This window comes from Gymnoscopelus braueri (genome assembly GCF_963280865.1).
Source record: "Gymnoscopelus braueri genome assembly, chromosome: 4".
NCBI lineage: Eukaryota > Metazoa > Chordata > Actinopteri > Myctophiformes > Myctophidae > Gymnoscopelus > Gymnoscopelus braueri.
Genome location: NC_137605.1, coordinates 26,624,934 through 26,640,133, shown reverse-complemented (window position 1 = coordinate 26,640,133; position 15,200 = coordinate 26,624,934). Strand labels below are relative to the sequence as shown.

The 15,200-nt window shown below is 41.9% G+C and overlaps 1 protein-coding gene across 2 annotated transcripts in view; it reads right to left on the bottom strand.

Moving 5' to 3' along the window:
* Positions 1 to 969: 969 nt before the first annotated feature.
* ago1 (argonaute RISC component 1) overlaps positions 970 to 15,200 on the bottom strand; it is a 30,544-nt gene continuing 16,313 nt past the window's right edge. Inside the window, exons 6-19 of one of the 2 annotated variants that reach the window (XM_080427050.1) lie at positions 14,732 to 14,881; positions 13,068 to 13,155; positions 12,012 to 12,159; positions 11,071 to 11,190; positions 10,029 to 10,151; positions 9,275 to 9,408; positions 8,338 to 8,522; positions 7,912 to 8,071; positions 6,527 to 6,617; positions 5,279 to 5,473; positions 4,964 to 5,098; positions 4,371 to 4,472; positions 4,051 to 4,250; positions 970 to 3,753 (exon numbers count right to left, since the gene is read on the bottom strand). In XM_080427050.1, coding sequence (XP_080283176.1) covers positions 3,645 to 3,753; positions 4,051 to 4,250; positions 4,371 to 4,472; positions 4,964 to 5,098; positions 5,279 to 5,473; positions 6,527 to 6,617; positions 7,912 to 8,071; positions 8,338 to 8,522; positions 9,275 to 9,408; positions 10,029 to 10,151; positions 11,071 to 11,190; positions 12,012 to 12,159; positions 13,068 to 13,155; positions 14,732 to 14,881 — 1,940 coding nt within the window. In that variant the 3' untranslated portion in view covers positions 970 to 3,644. The remainder of the gene's footprint in view (positions 3,754 to 4,050; positions 4,251 to 4,370; positions 4,473 to 4,963; positions 5,099 to 5,278; positions 5,474 to 6,526; positions 6,618 to 7,911; positions 8,072 to 8,337; positions 8,523 to 9,274; positions 9,409 to 10,028; positions 10,152 to 11,070; positions 11,191 to 12,011; positions 12,160 to 13,067; positions 13,156 to 14,731; positions 14,882 to 15,200) is intronic. The other variant, XM_080427051.1, reaches the window with a different exon arrangement.

Below are 15,200 nucleotides of genomic sequence, written 5' to 3'. Positions count from 1 at the left end.
ATTCTTATAAGAGCTATGCATACAGAAACAAAAGATTATCTTCCTGTTTGAGTGCCCCATTTCCATTGGTTGGTATCACATTTGGCTGGTTAATAATGCTGGTTTAGGTGCATGCGGGGTGCAAGTCTGTTCTGATACTCACATTGTCATGAAACCTTTGAAAGTAGTAATGAATAGCTCACCTGAATGAAGAAAATCTAAGTAAACACAACTCTTGGTGTATAGTATATCATCGCTGTCGGGCAGAAACCAGATCTCCATTTTTCAACGTTTTAATTTTTTATAAATCAGTGCTACCCTTTACGTCTGTGTGTGGATTATACAAATATTGAACCAATGAAAAGTATTAAAAGCGCTTCTGACTAAACCTCCTAACTCCATTGGATCCTCAAACTGTCGGTCAAACCACCTAACTCCAACTTGTGGAGATAGTTGTTTTGTCCATCATTGATTAGAATGATGAAGTCAGACGGAAACAATACCTATCTCCACATTAATGGTCAAAAAGCTCCTAACTCCACTTGAGCTGTATTTGGGTAAAGTGATGACAATATAAGGACACATTCAAGTATCTGACAATGTATGAAGTCACCAAAAAAACTTTGATGAGGCAGTATTGTTGTTCTAAAAACATGTTTTTCATTTCCTGAAAAGTGAATATTTTGGACATAGCTGGTTTCTGCCCGACATACCATAGGTGTGTATGTGTGCGTGTGTGAGTGTGTGTGTCTGTGTGTGTGTGTGTGTGTGTGTGTGTGTGTGTGTATATATATTCTTGCGTCTCTTATCTTTCTTATCTGTGTTTTTATCTGTTCTTTCTAGGGTTTTTGTATGACTGCTGTAACTGCCATGGTGACTGAATTTCCCTTGTGGGATAAAGGTCTGTCGATCCATCCATCCATCCATCTATTTATCCATCTACCTACCTACCTATCTACATATACTTTAAACAACAACCAAAAACCAAAGAGTAATAAAAAACAAATTTATTTTCTTTAAAAAATAACCCTCCCCAACAGAGTCCCCATACTATTACATACACAGAGCCAAAATAAGTTGCTTCCATGTCCTTTCATTCAAATCTATTGGGAAGTGCTATGACAGGGACTGTTCTTGTTCAGTGGCTTCATATTGCTTAGTCAGTGAGGCTGGGCGGAGAGGAGCGGACTCTCCTGTGTCCACATGATGCGTTTCCAGGGTGACTCCTGTTTTGTCCCCCTTCTTTGCAAGGTGCTTGGTGGCTTCAGTGAGCGAAGAAAACTGCATCTGGATTCAGCTGTGCCGGGACTTGCCCACCAGGCTGAAATCTTAAACACAGAGTGGGGGGAGTATTGTAACACTGGCCCCAACTGTGAAAAAGGCCCCGCTACCGGTGAGCCAAAAAATACATAACAGGTTAATATATATTTATATATACAAATCACCTTGGACACAATGAAGGATCAGAAAAACGGTGTACAAAGGCATTTGATTATGCAAGTTAATAAACATGATTCAAAATCAAACTAATCTGATTTACATCATCATAGGATCCCTTTCGGTTCAAAGGGGCTCTAACCATCAGATAACATTTGAGGCGCTTTAAGGGCAACTGAGGTGGAAATCTGAGACTGTCCCCACAGTGCCCTCTTGAGGAAACACTCTGACACTAGTCACAATAATCATAATAATCATAATACAGGAAAATAAAAACAGTCTTCAACCATAACACAATCGAGGCAAAATGACTGACAGGCAGCGGTGAGCACGAGGCTCCTATCTCTAACTAAACCAAAATAAGGTGGCTCAGAATATCCAGTCATAAAAAATAGTTACATGCATTTTTTTGTTCCATAAAGCCAGAAAGTGACGAGATGTGAAGGCAGGGCATATAAAGTAGTAATAATGACCCACCCAGACTTATGCAGCAACCCCCTATCTGTGTTGCTCATGCACACAGCGCACCAATGGGGAATGTCTAGCACAGACTGGGGGGCGGGGCAAGGAATGACACAGGTAGATGACGTTAAAAGACAAGGATAGAGAGCATAGGGATAAGCTAGAAAAAAGGGGGGTATTTGTCCATATGTTTTTGGGGTTAGAGGGAGATAAGGGGCTAAGTGCATTTGAAAAGGGGGGATCTCTACATGCTAAGAGCGGAACTGAGAGGCTGACATGTTAATGTGCTCACGTTGGCGAGGCTCAGAGTAATCAGTGCCTGTAAAACACCTGCAATGGTGTAGGCGGAAGAACTTAATACGAGGTGTAGGTGTCTGGATTATGGGAAGGTGTGCGTGAGTGGATGTTAATGGTGTCCACCGTTTGGTGTCATGTCCAGTGATACATATTGGAATGTGGAGAATGATCATAGCAAGGTCAAGTGCTGAATGTGGTTTCAGCTTTGCAGCACTTCAAGTGATCACAGGCTTCCATTTGCCTGCATTCAAATCTACAAAGGAGATCTGACCTTGCCTATTGCCTTTGTTGCCTTTTGTTCACACTATGAGAGGGTGAGAGTGAGCGATTTCCAGGCAAATTGTGTCTAGCCTCATAAGACAGGTATCCCCAGTCAGAAGTGAAACAAACCATAACGTAAATTAAAAAAGTGCCTCGTAATTCTTATAAGAGCTATGCATACAGAAACAAAAGATTATCTTCCTGTTTAAGTGCCCCATTTCCATTGGTTGGTATCACATTTCATTTGGCTGGTTAATAATGCTGGTTTAGGTGCATGGGGTGCAAGTATATTTGATACACTCTATGCAAATGGTCCCTCTATCGTTACACTAAGTTTGTCTCTATTGGCTAAATGATCTAAGGGACTGGCCAACCAGCACATAGTGTGTGGCAGGAATTTACTCCTGTATCTACAATAATGCTACACCTGCTCTTCCTCTGTATTCAATATTATAAAGACCAGAAGGCTAGCCTCACACACTAACAAACTCTTGTGTGTGGGACTGGCAGCGTCTACATGCTATCGCTAAGTGCTAATGTACCATACCACTGCCTCATCAAGGCCTTAAAAAACAAACAAAAACATTATTCAAAAACATAACAAAAGCAAGAATGCAGTTCATGACAATGTTAAAATGATGATAAAAGGTGTAGTGTCCATTACCACCCCTCTGAAGGGGCCCCGTACCAAAGAGCTTGGAACACTGGCATCCGGCATTCGGATGGGTAAAGAGGCAGCATCGTGGTGGCAGTCAAAAAAGTTTCATCATCGTCTTTTTGTTGTTGTCATTTACCGCCCGTTGTCCTCCCATCCATATTGCATACTTACATACATAGGAGTGTGAAGGTAGCATACAATACAATAACAATAATATAATACCCACATTTTAAAAATTCAACATAAAAAAAGAGCAATAGTCCTGGTAAGGTAAAAACAACAAAAGGACAATAATAACAATAATATTCATAACCATTTGTGAGTGCATGAGGCTGTAGAGTCTGCCTGCGTTTTACAGGAGAAGGATTTTATGCTTTGTTTTTCCTTGGGGGGGGCTGACTTGGCTTTGTCAGACATGGGAGGTCTGTGGAGTATGTGTAGGCCGTTGCAGGGAGGAAGGGATGGGGATGAGGTGGTTGGTGCCTTACTGTGGGCTGTATGCCCACTCAGGTAGGAGTGAAGGCGGGACGATGGCCGTGGAGTGTGTGGCTCAGGCGAAGTACATGGTCCTCAGCGTGTCGTGGTGAATCTGAACAGCTTTGGCCAGCGCCTGGGGGTCCCGGCCGTTACTCTGACCGGACACGTGGCTGCCCTCCCCGCTAGATAAGATGGAAACATAGAACAGCGGTCACCATCGTGTTACAACGCATTCTTCATATTTTAAATGAGAAACAACTATTTGATCAAGAGTGTCAAAAGAATTGTCAGCTTCCACGTGATTGTGAATTCCCCATCCTATTCTGATAAATGAACCCAGCGCTTATCAAAACAAAAAGTGAACTTGTGCATTGTTAAGTGAAACCTGTCATTACCATAACATTCTACTGCTACTCTTTCCTTTAAAATTTGAATTATTTGTAGATAACATTTGACATAAATCCTTGATAAGCACACACCTGTCATGTTCCTTGTCCACCAGATGGTAGCGGGCACGAAATGCCACAAGACGGGCATAGTAGGCTGGCGCGGGGATGGAGACAGAACGGGTACAGCGCACGTAAGTGTGGCACAGCTGGTAGGTGAGGATCTGCAACTCGTCGGCGGTGAAACGATTGTCGTCCCACAGGACATAGTAATGAGAGGGCCGACTAGTACCCTGGACAAACAGAACAGGCAATCAACAGAATAAGCAAACAACTAAACATTGGTTATGTAAAACAACCTAATTAGACATGAAACGATTATGGGTCTATAACAACATCCTATTTAATTTTACCTGTATACCAGCGTGGCTGCACAGGTAGAAATCAAACTCAAAGGGATGAGTGATGCTGGTGTCCACAGTGGTCCCTGCAGGAATATTTCCACTCTTCCCAATCTAGGCATAGACAATACAGAATGGTAATTATTAAATACTACATGCCTACCCGGCGGCCACAAAAGTACAAAACTGTAAACAATAAAGCACTCAAACCAAATGAGACCAAAAATCTCCTGTTTGTTCAAGTCTTCCTACTCTTGGGAGCGCAAAATTATAATAGCATAAATCAGATTGCTCAAACAAGGGATTGCATAAGACTTTACATAAGACAGAAATAAATAATACGCTGGGGAAATGAAACAGAACTCAAACAATATCGTGACTATTCACTATTCAGCTCATATTTAACTGCTAAATCTGTCCTCGCTAGAGGCATAGAACGCTATGAACACTGGTTGTGTGTTGCTGATATTCACTTTACTTTAATACTAACAAATTCAATACTAACAAAGGCCGATGTCCTTGTGGTTAAGGCGCACACCAAAAGGCAGAAAAGCCTGCACATTCAGATTATTCAGAGCAACGCAGGGCTTGTGAAAGGAACTCACTCTTTCAGACTTGTCGGCACAGAAGAGGCGTGTGTGGTGGCGTTTCTGGACCACAATGTAGGTGATACCCGGCTGATAATCCTTCTCCAACTTGATGCACGCATCTCTGATGGCCAGAAGCTCATAGTGGAGAATCTGCACAACACAAGCCCATGACTCATTTACCAGAGTAGTAATAATGATTACCAAAAAAGGAAAGCTACGGTTCATCTCACAAAGGCACAAAGAGAGGGGGAAAAATGTTGTATTGTGTATTAATTCCCAAAACATTAACTATCGATTTAAATTTAAATTTCAACTTAAAGTTGCACATACTTGTGGCAGCTGCCCTTCTGGAACTCCATCTCTGTAGAAGATGATCCTGGTGGGCTTGAAGCGGGTTGACTTGTAGAACTGGATCAGCAGCTCACGCACCATGTAAGATAGATCTTCAATGATCTCCTGTCTGGGCCTCTGGACCCTCACTGTGGCACAGTATCTGCTGGGGTGGGCATCCATACTGCCTACCACCTGTCATAAACCAAGTGGAAGGAAGGAGATGAAAGAAGAAAATCACAACTGAACACTAAGCATAGACTCCAAACCTACATAGTTAGTGGGCACATTTTGAGTGGTGCTACTGCTAAACTGCCCTCACAGCTCACGTATTGGACGTCTACAGTAAATGCTCAGAGTGCTCATGAATATTAGTTTATAAGCATCCTCCCTCCCCCGCTAGTACTCTAAATTCATAGCTATAAAGATATTTTTATTCCACTTTGTTGACATGGTCAGATACATCAGGTTAAAAAAAGTAAATTACAGTAGGGAATTATTAATCATAGAATTCATAGAATCATAAAATCATGGAATTCACTAAAAGAACAAAACTTTTTACTGTTCCCAGTTATTCTATTGGTGTACTAGCATCCCCTACAGGCTGTGAAGGCTCAGTATAATTAAACATTTATAGTGCAGCAAAACCACCACTATACTATCATTCCTGGTTAACATGCTTCTCCTGTGTCAGCCAGTCAAACCACTCTAAACCTAACCTCTCTCTGTGACTCAAGTGTTTGTCATAATCGCTTGGCAACTGTGAAGTCAACCACAGCCAAGCCAACATAGGGATGGCGAGGCTTGCGGTGACGTAATTTCCTCTTTGGACAGTGAGTCAGGGCTGAGTCCACTCTTCTTTCCACTTATCCCTCTACTTCCTCTCTTAAGTAGTCTGTATATCTTGTTCAGCCTCATTTATGGTGAATCCGAGACACACACACATATATATATATATATATACAGATGAAACAGCATTTCGCACTGAGATCCTGACATTCCATTTAGACAGACTCACGTTGGCTGACCACATTAGACTGTCTGCTCAGCTAACTTTAATTGAAGACACCAGACAAAGAACCACATGAGAGGGGGCATAGCAGTAGCAGTTGACCAGTTAAGAGCTGCGACCACACAATCTTAACTGAGATTAAAATGAATATCTTCCTGGCTTTTGCCCACCCCATATTGCTCCTCCCCACTGCACCTGCGTGGGGAGTAAAATGGCTGTAAAATGTTGAGACTTACAGCAGTAATGGAGGGCTTCTTCCCATCTCCAGCAGGGGGATGTGTGACGTCTGCTCCCAGAAAGATAACTGGCTGCTGGAACACTGCTGACCTGGGAGCAGGAAGGGATGAGGAGATAGAATCACGCTCATTCATTACGAGGCTACTGGGTCACTTAATTTGAAGTCATCAAATTATTATTTCAGGCAGGGGTGTGGATGGGACCAGGGGAGAGGCCCAAATGTAACTGAAATGCTAAATTATTAAATCATAACCTTCCTGCACAGATAACAGCAGAGAAGAGCTATTATGTAAACCGTTATCAAATAGCTGTCTGCCATGCACCTTTTATCTACTAACTTGCCCTCAAGATGCATCAAGTACATTTTTTGATAAACTCAATAGGAAACATGATGACAGAAAACATAGCTTAATAAAACATAGGAGTGGCACTGCCTCTTTTATAGTATCACAGAGTTAAGGTTCCTACATGCTCCAAATGAATCCATCCGTCCACCAAACTCACTTATCCACCTAAAGTTCCTCCTATTGATAAGACACCATCATACTCCTTTGCTGTTCCTCTGGTTCCGAACGCACTATTGGAGAGGTGGGTGGGTGTAGAGTAAAAACAGCCATGTGTGCCGAGGTGACCAGTGATCACCTCACCGTTTATCACCACTGCTCAGTGACGTCATTTTGTAATAATCAGATTAATTTGGAGCATGTAGCTGCCTTTAGTTGGTAGGACATGGTAGGACACTACTTGTGTACTGATGACACCACTTCACCAAGATACATAAATTCATTTAGCTCGCCGACTTACCATTAGGGGTGAACCTAGCTCAAGTTATAATGATGAACAAATTAAAGTAATCTATTTTTTTGGGTGGAGTCTATCTCAGTGGAATATTGACAATCTGAAGGACAAACATCTTGATCACATGCGTACCGATTTGTGTGAGTTTTGGACAAAATCTGTAGGAGTAGTATTAAAAAGTGTTTTGAAGAAAACGCAAAATGGCCTATGTGGGTAGTTGCGCCATGAGCCAAGGTATCCAGGAAAAAAAGTTTTTGACTGTACGACCAATAAATATGGACCAAAAGGTGAACCAGGCTATAATAGCACCACCATGAGACCAATTTGAATGTTGGGGTAGAGGTTCTTATCCAACTCGGACTATGCATGCTTCATGCTGATCGGTTCAGCGTGCCGGAGATTAGCTGTTCATAGATGGACACACAAACAAACAGACACACAGACGGACATAATCTCTGGCCTTCGGCCTGGCAAAAATAAGAAAAAGAAGAAGACTAATGGACGAGTAATGTTAAACCCTGCTTTCATATTTATTTGATTAAAGCAAACTAATTTCAATGTAGTCAAATGCAGTCAGTACACTCACCGTTGATGAGGTACCAGGATGTTATTGATGCCTCCCAGCTTGACGTTGATCTTGAGGCAGAGGTTGGAGAGGGTCTGAGGGGACGTCTTCACCACATTCTTCACCTGGACGCACTGGGTGGCCATGCCCAGGAGGGTGTCTCCCACACGCTTCACCTCAGCTGATGGGGATCAACAGACTTCAGGTGTCAAGAACTACATGCAAGTAATGTAGGCTGTATTGTTTTATAAAACATCGACTGATTTGATCATCCTTCTATGGTGGTCAATATTTCAACAACCAGGCATGTTTTGAGATAGATTAATTTAATGATGGTTTGCAATCTTTTCCCCTCTCTTCTGTGTTTTAGTGTATATAAATACACAACAAATACAAAAACATTCCTCACATGGAAAAGCCCGGTCATGTACAGGTGAGATATCCTACCGTAGACTGGAGTCTTTCCCGGCAGGATGACGATAATGAGCTGCAGTCCAGAGTAGGTGTTCTTCAGGTGTCTGAACATGGGCTCCACGCTGTCTGCCCCCTGGGCGTATTTACAGAAACATGGCTGGCCCTGGATCGGCATCCCAGCATCCTTGGAGATCTTACGCAGCTGGTCTGTGAAGTTCCTGAGAGAAAAGAGGGATAGAAAATCTGGCAATTAGAAAAGAAACTCTGCAACACAAGCTACAGTAAGTATACAGCATTTAATGAATGACTGTCAATCATATGCCTGTCACTTTATACTGCAGGTGAGGTCCTGCTATTCCTGTACCATGTCAGTAGGGGCTGTGTAATCCTAAGCAAGCAAAATGTCTACACCACTGACACCAATTCCTGTACTGCAGGTACATTTATTGTACTTTGTATGTTTCTTCCTGGGTCTGTAAAGCATGAGAAATGCTAAATACCATGATGTTGAAATATAGGTGTAACTCTATTATTCAAACCCGGGTCCCAAACTTGGGAAACCAAACATCATCCACTCAGCTAAAGGGCAATCACCCTTGACCAGGGGAGATACGAGCTGGCTGGGGCTACTCCATTACATTCACTCCCCTTTCACATCGGGCAGGGCTACTCCGTTACAATAGGCTATTCCAGGAATGTTTCGGATGAATGCACATTTGCCACTGAACCAGCTACAGCAAATGCATAACAGTAATCTGATGTTTTTTAATTTAATTTAATTTTCATTTGTACAATTATGAATTAGATTTGATTTTCTTTTTTTGCATTTATTTTACGAGGTAGTGAGTTGAGCTCAAAGATCTCTTTTTAGAAAAGGACCTGACCGAAATGGCATCATTTAATTATATATTTTTTAAATCACAAATCAGTATGATGTCAAATCACACTTCTGATGCTAACTAGTACTTACTTGAGTACCTCTTCCCGGCACTGTTTCTGGGGAGCAAAGCAGGCGATCGCCCACACTTTGATCTCTATGCCATTATAAAACTGCTTCCCCCTCATGTCCCACACTCCCTGGTTGGGTGTAGCTATGGCACGGTTCTGTGGATGAAGGAACACAAGCAAGCAATATTCAAACAAAACTTCAATGAGCCAAATCCAATAGTTTTGGTACAATGAACACAATATAACAGAACAGTTAGCTGAAATGTTGCTGGTTACAGATATTTGCATTTACCACTGCCATAAGCAAATTAAAGCCTATATATTCCACTCACATTTGATCTGTTTCTTGGTAATTAAAAGCACAATCATGCAAACAGACCTCTAGATTTTGGTTTTAATCATGGATTAGATGATTAGGTTTATGTCCGTGAATTAGAATGTTAAGGAATTTCATGAAAGGTCGCAGGTTTGGGTCAGCGCAATGAAAAATATGCTGGAGGTGTATGCAGTGATGGGTGGTGATGCAGCCACATTATAGTCTGATAATCCTAGCGCAGGCAAAAAGTTTAAATATTTTTGCAGTGTGGCAAAAATGTCCACTGCACACTGTGAGGTTTGGGAAGGTGTCTAACTGAAAACAATGGGACCTTCAGGAGCAGCAGGGTTATTGCCACTATAGTGTGAAAGGGGCTTAAGTGGTATTGTATGCAAATATCAAAGCCAAGTAACATTAATCAACACAACAAGGGCCAAACAACAGATAGTGAATGACTTACCCTTCCTCCATACTGCAGGATGGGGGCAGGAAGAACCCTTCCTGTCACCTCGGCCATTTCATCCTTTACCTTGATCCCAAACTCCTGGATGTATGGATCCAGGTTGAAGTTTGCGTTCTTCATCTGTGCAGAGTAAATTGTATTTTTATTGCATGTTTAATAACTGGGATAGAAATAACTTACATTTTTAGTATGCATTAGAGCTTGCACAGTATGAGGCCCAACAATTTAAGCCTAGACTAACCAGAAACATTGGTCTAGTAGCATATTCAAACCCAAAACCCGGCCGAATTTTCCTATAGGCTATCACCCAGATTCTGCGGAGTGCAACTGAACTGTCAGCACAATATATAAATGCTGAATTTGTCAGTAGACCTATACTAACCTGCAGGCAGGACACCATAGGTCTAAAAACGAGAATAACTCACAAACTTGAGCACTGTCTGTCACTTTAATCTGCAGTCCATAAGATTTATGATCTACCCGGGATTCAAACCCTCGTCTCCCACGCGAGGGCCTACATTTATAATGCTCAACATTTACAGCTAATACAGAACGCCTGCTTATCCACGGGAGATAATGCACTTTGAGCTTCAAGCAATACTTCTTCTCAACCAGTAGTCTACCCACTACTGCACTACCACTGCAGTTGCCTTTAACATACTCTACTGAACAGATTGGTCAAAATAACACGGTATTCATTCAAATAGGTTCCGGATGGCATATGGCATCACCTAGACCAGTTTTGCTAAATTAATTTATGAGATTTATTGCAAACAAATAAAAAACTAAAAGCCTGAAAGAAAAATGTAACAAATACCGGCCCAAACCTCCAAGCCCCATCTGGTTCGGGCAGAGATAACAAACTCTATGCATATCACTGCCTTAAGTAACATTAAGCTCACTACTGTACACATGGCAACTATTACTATGCATCCGTTGTAACTTCCTTTCATTATGTCCAGTGTAATTGTTGGAACACTTGTGCAGTATTAGTAGACAGCTGTGCAGCCTCTACCCACTAGGGGGCCCCACCACTCACCAGCCTGCTTATCTCTTCCTGCCTGTCTGGTGCAGAGCGAGCTGTGGCTTTGATCATAGTGGAGGTCTGATTATCAGTCAGCTTCTTGATGCACCGCTGACCTGCTACAATGTTACACACCTGTAACAAGCAAGGTCAAAGTTAGTGGTGTGTATGACTGGTAATTGAGAAATTGGGACTACACATTCAGTAATGCCATTATGTATCATTTAAAATATTTTTTTTAAGGCCATGTTCTCATTTATGTTTGGTTGAATTCTCAATTATTACATTCATTAGAGCAGGGGTCTTCAACAGGGGGTCAGGGACCCCTAGAGGGTCCTCAGAGTTACTACAGGGGGACTGCCAAATCTTTGTGTGATAGGATTTTATTTTTTTACATTAACTACTTGAACCCTAGCATTCCTATTCTGAGGAGAACTTTAGCCAAAAATAGAGCGCGAGGCGTTGTGAGCTTGTAGATCGGCTATTTCCGGCCTAGAGGTTTGGCTGGGGGGGGAAAAGAGCAGACCAAGCACAGAGTGAAAGGTCAAGTTTACTAAGTATTGACGGTTTAAAGTGGTTAAATGTCTGAAAATACACATTAACATGAATCCAACACCGATGACAGTGCTGTCAAACAAGTCTATGAAACTATCTATGAAATCTATGAAAGCTTTTAATCTGCAACACAATTGTATACAACATGTACTGCTTCTTCTCTCTCTCAGCTAAGGGGTCCTTGGGCTGAAAAACGTTGAAGACCCCTGCTTTAGAGTGTAAATTGTAATACATCACCTGAAAAAAACAACCCTCTCAATAAACAAGTTTATTGTCACATCACAAGTTGACAAGTGATAAAAGAGTGGGTGTTATTAGTTATCATCCTTTGATGTCTTTAATGATGAATGCATTCACTGCATGTTAGGCTTCCATGTACAAGATCTTTGTCTTCTTCTCACCTCCAGGGGCAGGTAGGTGTGCTTCTGTTCCTGTCCCACCTGTAGACATGGCAGGTGGGGGTATTTCAGCTGCAAGTTGTACTTCTGCTTGAAGTACTGGGCCACTGTACATTCTACTGTCTGCCCACTCTCAAGTTGGAGGGGAAACCTGGAACAGAGCATGAGAATACAAACATTTCAATGTCTACATCCCATAAATGTGGAATAACTAAGCATTACTATTATGAATCACAAATATTATTTGGAGTGAGTATCCCACAACACTCAGTAGGCTATTAGTACTGTACATGACTTTTTGATCCCCACTTTAAGCACTGGATGATTCGTTTTTCGTATCACCACATCATGTATAATTAAGTATAATAAGCATAATCAATCATCAAGTATAATCATGTATCCCAGGCTTGCTTTCTCATAAAGAAAGCCTGGGAAACGTTGAAGTGAAAAGTGGATAAAAGGGGAGGGTGCCGCAGGCCGTTGAGAGTATGGACAGGAGCTGTTCCACAGCGGAGGAGGGGTTCGACAAGGTGCGCACATCAATATTTACAAATTAAATTACTATTCAGCGGAACAAACATGGTGACTGCAGCAAGTAACATTACGCCAACAAAAGCTGTTGATATAAATTAGTTTATATTGTGCAGTGCACAGACCTCAGGCATTGTTATAATACTTTTCTCTTCCAATTGTGCTGATGGATATACATTTTCGATAGAGTTTTGGTTCGCACCCGGTTGGAAAAACACAGACGAACTCTGTTCCTGTCACCACTCACACAGTTTACCCACAGCAAGTGAGCTGCTCGCTCATTCCATCCACTGTTTCAAAAAAACATTTTCTCCAGACCTCCATTGGGAGTGGAGCGAGATTAGAGGGCTGGCCACACGAGACTAGGGCATGTATAACCCATCTTCTCTGCATTTTGGGTATGTGACTGTGCACTTGTAAGTTTAGTTCCAAATCCTGAGGGTTTGTTACTTTGTGGGACAAATGTCATACACAAACCATATACTATCTATGTGGTTATGTGCATATAGACTATAAGAAGACATTTACGTTTGGTGGCTTGCTGGACGTCGGGTGACATTGCATACGCGGTACTTCCTTTTCATTTGACCACAGTGAGTCACCTCCACCTTCAGGCCTGAACACCAACCAAATGCAGGGTATGCACATGCACACACACACACACACACACACACACACACACACACACACACACACACACACACACACACACACACACACACACACACACACACACACACACGCACAAACAAACACACACACACACACACACACACACACACACACACGGCAAGTACAGGTTAGTGTAACAGAGCAGATCAAAGAGCTACCCAAGTCCCAGCCTAAAACAGAATATATAATTAACATAATGAACTTAGCCTAAAAATGTTATCACACCAAACTTTACAAAGAAATGTTCCTAACCAGATTCACTAAGCTGTTTTGGCCCAGATTTTGTACGTATAGGAATTTATGCAAATTCCCACGTCGCGAGTCTGATTCGTCGATCTTTTGAATTGTGAATCGTGAATTTTGCCGGAGGTCAGCTCTTTCTCAGGTCTGCTCGGAGGCAAACTTACATGCGTATGTCATAAGAATGCCTTATTATTCATGCGAAATCAATTACTATAGTGCCAAACCCCAAATAAGATATGTATGTGGCCAACATTTATCAACACATAAAATAATATATATACATATATATATATGTCAAACGATCTATGGCTTGTATGCATATTATAGACATGATGCAAATTAAACCGATTTTCTTTTCTTTTCAGCTGACACATTTAGAGCCGAATTATTAGATCCCTCGGCGTGTTTGCCGTGTGGCCACAGTTTCGCCTATTGGGCTTTCATGCCAACTCCAATGTCGCGCTATTAATTTATAATATTGACCACATCACATGAGGCAGTCTCACCATCAGATGACGATACAGTATGGATGAAATCTAGCTGTGTCCATTACTCCAATTCCAATTCCGATGTAGGACAGTGGAGGGTTCGTCCAAAGGACAGATTCCCCTCAGTAATCAATAAAGCTCTGATAAGACAATCACCGGATATTGGCGGATTCCAGCATCATCTTTTTACCTCGGCAAAGGTGAGTGAGCAATTGTTCAGTAGAAAGGGCTATTATGCCATATCCATTCCAAGTCTTATTAGCCTTTGGTCGTGAAGTTAAACTTTGTAAACTAACTCTCATTACACGTGAGAGTCGGCTATTTACTTTATTAACGTTCTCTTGTGCTGATCTACAAGTTGTCAAGTGGGTGCGACCGGTGCGTCCTGCCGCGTTGTAATCTTGTCCATTTTGAGGAGTGGTGACGTTTTTCTTCTTACATACAACATTTCCGGTTGCCTTTTATGGTCTTAGATGGGGCGTGGAGCAATGCAAATTATTCTCCATGTGAACGTTCCCCTTTCAGACAAAAATGAGGAACACCTGCGATACACACAAATCAAGGCTGTACACTCGCTTTCGTGAATCGCACGTCAGATTGTGCTTAGAGATCAATCTACACACCCCTTTGGTCACTTTATTTAGGCACTATTTACGAACAGCTTAGTGAATCAGGCCAAGTATGTTTTAAAAGTGGCGTGAAATGCAGAAATCATATGAAATGGGGACTAGAAGCTGTTGTAGACATCTGATCTCTCAAGAGGTGTGAGGTGGCAAAATAGTTTCTTACTGTTAAGTAGCCCACCTTTGATCTCCTTGGTGAAGCGGACCCGCTGGGAGTCGGTGAGGGTCTTGGGCTGCTCGTCGATGTTACGGATGTCCAGGACTTCGCACATGAACTCGATGACCGGCTGGGCTTTATAGAAGGCCGTAGCAGACACTAGAGGGGGACACAGAGCAGCAGTGAACCACTGGAGGTAGAATTCATCGAACGATTACGATTGTAATTTTATCCCTTACTTTTAAAAGGCATTTAATTCACACGTCCAGAAATACTCACAAAAGGTCTAATGAGTAGATATGCATTAAATAACCTGATATTGTTAGTATATTTTGAGTGCAATTCGGCTTTTTAATTTGGCTTGAATGTTTCTCTCTTTTTTAATCACTATTTGCATTTAGTCTTTCTGAATGAAAGGTTGCTCTGTGTAAAGTTTTCCATCTAGACATCACATTTTTATATGTTTACGGGGGTTGAG